The sequence below is a fragment of the Rutidosis leptorrhynchoides genome, chromosome 2 (assembly GCF_046630445.1).
Source record: "Rutidosis leptorrhynchoides isolate AG116_Rl617_1_P2 chromosome 2, CSIRO_AGI_Rlap_v1, whole genome shotgun sequence".
NCBI classification, from domain to species: Eukaryota; Viridiplantae; Streptophyta; class Magnoliopsida; order Asterales; family Asteraceae; genus Rutidosis; species Rutidosis leptorrhynchoides.
Genome location: NC_092334.1, coordinates 216981146 through 216987231, shown reverse-complemented (window position 1 = coordinate 216987231; position 6086 = coordinate 216981146). Strand labels below are relative to the sequence as shown.

Sequence of the window (6086 nt, the reverse complement as noted above, 5' to 3'; positions counted from 1 at the left end):
TGTAGTGTTTATCGCTTCCTTGTGCATGAATCCAAGATTTTGGATATACACAAAGGTTCGATAATAAAATCGAAAAACGTTTCATTCTTTGAAAATGTATTTCCATACATAATGAACGTGAAAGTTCGTCTAGGATAGACGAGAAGGTGTTCAAGATGAGACAGCTAATGAGCTAGTTCAATACGAACTAATATAATTAAAGGAACTTCCTCGATATATGGCATACACATTATGCTTATAGAGGAACTAAAACTGAATGTATAATATATTTACATGATATTTGAGACCCTTTTAAATTGTATATTTAAGACGCTGTTTATGTATGTGAAGTCGATTTTGTCATGATACAAGGGATATGGTATGACATTCCTTGTGAGAAAAGCTATAGAGAACGTGAATGATGCATCTTATATTCTCATGCTTTGGACTTAAAGTCTATAGAATACTAGACTTATGCATGTTAATAATGATCATCAGCAGAGATCAATTAACAACTAATTTTGCAGTATGTTGAAAGAATTCAGATGTGGAAATATAATTTGAGTGCGAGAACTTTGTTAAGTTTTCTAAATTTGATGTTAGGTCAAACCTAGAATATGACTAAGAATTGCTCAAATTTGTTAAAATATAGATCACAAAAGATGTAAATCTTATGTGTGGTCATTTGAACGCTTCATTGATTAGAATCATATTAGATATATGATTATGATATCAAGTTACAAGACATGTGGGGGAAGCTTTTAAAGGATGAGAAGTAGCCCTTGTTAGTTGTGTAAAATGAACACAGTAGCTTGATAATGTGGGGGTGTCTTGCATTTTGATAGCAAGAACAAGATACATGATAATGCGTTCTAATGTATCTAATGAGTTTGTACTAGATCCGACTTAGCATATGCTGTAAGCAAGCTAAGTAGATACAAGAGTAATCAAAGTACATCTCATTAGAGTTAAGTCAGTAACAGATATCCTGCAGTGATCAAGGGACACTGTGATGCAAACTTTATATCTGATACGAATGATTCCAGAGCGACAAGTGGGTATTTATTCACACTTGGAGGTGCGACTATATCGTGAACATCGTTTAAACAAGCGGTTATTGCTAGATCCACAATGGAATCAGAATTCATCGCTTTAGATAAAGCTGGTGAAGAGGTAGAATGGCTACGTCAATACGTTAAAGATATACCAGATGGCCTAAGCCGGTGTCGGCTATATGTATACATTGTGATAGCCAATCGGTAATTGGTAGAGCTCATATTACAATGTGTAATGGTATGAATAAACATATGAGACATAGACATAATAAAGTACGACAACTAATCTCTAAAGGAATTATCACTATTGACTATGTGAAGTCAAAGGATAATGTTGCGGATCCGCTGAAAAAAGGCTTAAGCAGAGAGTTAGTGTATGAGTCGCTATAAACTTAGCCCATGAAAGGCTAAGTTTATATGAAGGAAAACCTAACTCAGTTGACTGGAGATCCCAAGATCTGAGTTCAATAGGACAACCTACTTGTATGAACTGGCGACGGTCACTGTGGGGGAGTTAATTACTAAACTAGCAACCCCTACACTTTTAAAGGGAGTTTACTAATTAAGAGTAGACTTCCTAGTCCATTCCTAAAAGTGACAAGTAAGAGGATAAGTCTATGGCTTTTAATGATTCAATTGAAATAACCATGTGTGGTTAATCGATAGCCATTCGGTGGTGAATCACCTATGTGAGAGAGAAGTGGGGTCGCTTCGAAGGGTATTGTTGGGGCACAATACTTGATAACCTCTCGCAGAACCAGGCTAATGTTCATGACCATAACGAACATAACTATGAGGACTTGAAGTTGTCAGGGAGAGTCTTGTGTGAAGTGTATTGTCGCCTACACTAACGGCAGACGAGTTCAAAGACATCGCCGTCTACTCAGAGCCAGTAGACTAAGTGCGTTTTCATAAGCGAAAGTTCAAAGGGTAACACCTACTTATCGTATGCAAGATTCAACCGCTGAAACTTAATCGGAATATTGTTGTTTCTGAGATCGATCTCCATTCATGTGGGGGATTGTTGGAAAACTGGAAAAAGTCAAAGTGGACACTTCTGGTGGGACGGAGGGAGTAGTAACTATTTAATGAGTTTTGTAGTCCTTGACGAGGGCTTTAAAATGAGTTAAAGAGTGTCCAAAACGGATTAAATGTGAATGAGATATCGAATCTCAAAGTTGCTAGTTTGGTCAAATCTAGAAGTTTTAGTATTTTGTCCCACATCGGTTGTGGGAACAAACCTAAGGCTATAGTTTCCACTATAAATAAAGGCTTTAGGCTTTGAAGAAAAATACACTAAAAATTGTATAGGCATTCTTATACAATATGGGTTTTCCTCTTAGCCACAACAAGGTCTCCCTGTTCCGGTTACCTTTCAGGCAAGTGTTCAAGTTCGGCAGTACGCTGCTTCGGACCGGTGTACCCTGGGAACGGACGTCGAATCTGTTTAAGGGAATTGTGTCAAACACAAGCCCGGTTCAACCATTCAATTCGGTTAGATCGTCAAATCGGTTAGATCGTTCTATCTTTTTCCGTTCTTATTTTGGTTATGTATTATACATGTTTATAATCTGATTATTTTGTTTGAGTCTCGTTTCAGTTTCGTATACAATTTTCCTACAGAAAATATAGTCCGAAATTTTGATCAGAAAATTGGGTAAGAATTTTGGCTGGAAAACTTTCTTACATTACGGTGAATGCACACGTAGCATGAGATGGTGATTTCTATTTTTTAGCCATTTTTCTTAAAATTGAATCATCATTTCATTTATTTATTTATATATGCACCAAAAAAATAAAATCAAAATCTTTTACCAAAAGAATGATAAAAGTAATATTTCTTTTATTGAGAAAATTAGTCCTTAACGTTTTCTTTTTCTGTTGTTTACCCTTAATTAAGTCATTAATAATGAACGTACATGAATACAATTATACAAAGTATCTTAAACATAAATAATCAATACTCCGTAGTTTTTTATTTTAAACAACAAACACATACTCGTTTTTTTGTACGTTAATGCTGGCCGGGGTGTGTCGTACCTTTCTCTAAATCAACAGTGGAGGCAACAGGGAGCGCTAATTCAGGGTTTAAGGTTGTTTGCATGGTCAAAGATACAGAAATATAAGCAACAATTCCAAAAATCGCACTTAAAAAAGATAAAACTGCACCTGCTCCAAATATCCCAGGCTTAACTACATAACATGTAGTTATACCATTAGAATCTATTTCCCCACCTTCTCGATTAGTTAGCATTGCCGCCTCTAGCAACAAAAACACTGCAACAAATGATGTTATCCTGCATTTTAACACGAATTGAACTACAATTAATGTTTTTCAAAACTTGATAGATGTTTTTAAACTTTGTTACTTTGTTACGTACCATGACAAGATATTGAAGAGAGAAGAAAAGGGAGTTGAAGTAAGGACACATGATCGACAACAAGATCCAACTAAAACGAATATGAATATTCGATTTATAAGTGTGAAAATAGCAGCAACTATTCCAAGTTCAAATGATGAGCTATGAGGATAAACACACGAAAATTCGACGATATATACCTTTGATATCTGCAAATGAACATAATTTATAATGTTTAAATTAAGTTATGAAAATATACATTTATCATGTATATATATGGTTACCTTAACTCTATCAGCCTCCGCAACAAAACCCATAACTGTAGATACTATTCCGAGCACAGCTATAATACCACACACGCCCACTACTTTCCCCTTCATCTCGAATCGTCGACTTCAAATCAAACACCTTAAATTAAAACAATCTTAACTTAATTTTTTTAAATGGAAGTCTGTGAGCTTTACAATCTTAACTTATATATACTCTCTATTTAACTGGGGAATTTTACATACTTTTTAAAATAAATAACGATAACGATGATAACGATGTGTGCCAGATATTCACATACTTTTATAGAATTATTATGATTATGATACTTTAAATAAATCGATCGATGACTTTAGTACTTAAATTATCCGAAAAATTACAAGAAAATTACTCCATAGTTACACTCTCTGTGCGACCTAAGTGTTTGGTTTTTCCCTTTTGTACATTTTTCGTATATACTTGTTATTGTAATCATACATTTATTATTATTATATTATAATTATAATTATTATTTATTAAAATATATTAAATATTATATTCCGTGGAAAATCCAACTAAATTACGACAACAGTTGAAATTGAGATAATATGTCAAAATTACGATAATCATTTGATTGCTTGATGGGCGGTCTCCCTGACCTTTTCAAATTTAGAATTCTTCAATTAATTCATGCATTATACTCTCATATGTCAAAATTGTTGTCTATATTGACTTTTTATTAAATTTAAAATATTTATGTACGTTTTCTATTATACCTTTAATTAAATGAGTTATTTTAAATAAATAAATTTAATTTATGATAAAGAGTAATTAGTAAACTTGTTTCTATATTAAATGTTACATTTTCAAATATAAAAAGGGTTAATTGGTAATTTTGTGGATTTTAATTGTTACTAGTTAAAGACCCGCGGTTTCGCGACATTTTTGAAGGGTCTAATCATTTAAGCTATAAAATTAAATATATAAATTAAAAAAATTATTATTATGTCAAGATGAACATTAAACCAAATATTTTTTAGGGGTTTAAATTTTCTAAAATTTCAAAATGTACTAACAAACTATTATGAAATCTACATTAAACCAAATGTTTTATAGGGGATTCAATTTTTAAAATTTCAAAATGTACTAACGAATAAATAAAAAAATAAAATTTTGATCAAATTTAATAAATCATCTTCGATATCGTGATGTAGTTTTAAGCGATTGAATTAAGAATTGTGGATGGTTATCTCAGATCTCCGTTGTATTTTCCCACATATTCTACAATGTAGTTATTCTTGTTAGATGATCATGAATTGTGAATAATTTCATAACTCTTTGTCTTGTTGTTAGTACTTTGTGCATCCCTGAAAGTCTTCTGTCGTAATTCGTCAGCCTATAATGAGTTGAAACATTATATTTATAATAAAATACGGAGTGAAACGCTATCCAAAAACCAAATACAGTTCCAAATTACATATGTTCAATTATAATTAGTTATATAAAATTCATTTATAAAACTTATTATTATAATTTATATCCTCATGTGGGATTGGGTTTGTTGTTGTTTGTTGTTGTATTAATATAATTTATATTTATTTATATTTATAATAATAATAATAACAGGATGGATGCGTACACAGGTATGTCCGCCTGGTACAGGAATGACAAATTGTCGATAGTGGAGATCATTGTTGGGCTGTGCAGGTTGGTTTTCTTCATCCATTGACTCTTTATCGAATTCAGGATCCAATTCTTCATCACTTTGATGTCCTAAGTAAATTAAACCTGAGCTGCTGTCATTGTCATGATGTTCATCATTAGCGTCAGGATTATTATGATACTGGTTATGGACATCAATGTTGGCTTGGCCAGTGTGATCACTCGGACTTCTCAAGTTTCTAAAACTCGAGCCACTTTCATCATCACCATCTTCAATATTCACTATTTCAACATCTTTACCCCATATATTTTCATTACCAATTGCAGCATTTGAGGAGCTTCCTTTTTCACGGTTATCACTTTGACCATTTGCAGATTTATTTCTTTGAATCACATATTTCGGGTCAGGAGTAACCCACTCACAACTGTCGTCTCCATACATGATCATTTCATAACTGGCTTCATCAAGTTTATAGAAAATTAAACTATCACCAAATTCAACCATAAGATCATCTAAAAGTTGTTTCCACCGACTGCCATACAACATTTTATGAGTCGTTCCCAACTTTACATCGACCTTTTGTTTATATCCTCCGATGGAGTTTATGACTATAAAAGAATTAGGTTTTACATGTATATTAGTCGAATGGTCAAGATGTCTAGGCAAGAACTGAAATAAAACCAGATATAGTAATATTAAAATTAACATAGTATTGAAGGAAACGTTGCAATTAGATATGATGTGTGTAGACAATGGAAAATTCCAGTTGATGTATATCAGTAT

General features: G+C 32.7%; 1 protein-coding gene across 1 annotated transcript; it reads right to left on the bottom strand.

Annotated features, from left to right (window-relative positions):
* Positions 1-947: 947 nt before the first annotated feature.
* On the bottom strand, positions 948-3774 carry LOC139888550 (uncharacterized). Its single transcript, XM_071871555.1, has 4 exons — positions 3679-3774; positions 3416-3603; positions 3075-3331; positions 948-1141 (listed from the first exon to the last, which is right to left on the bottom strand). Exons 1-4 carry the CDS (start codon positions 3772-3774, stop codon positions 948-950), a joined length of 735 nt encoding a protein of 244 aa, XP_071727656.1.
* Positions 3775-6086: the final 2312 nt, after the last annotated feature.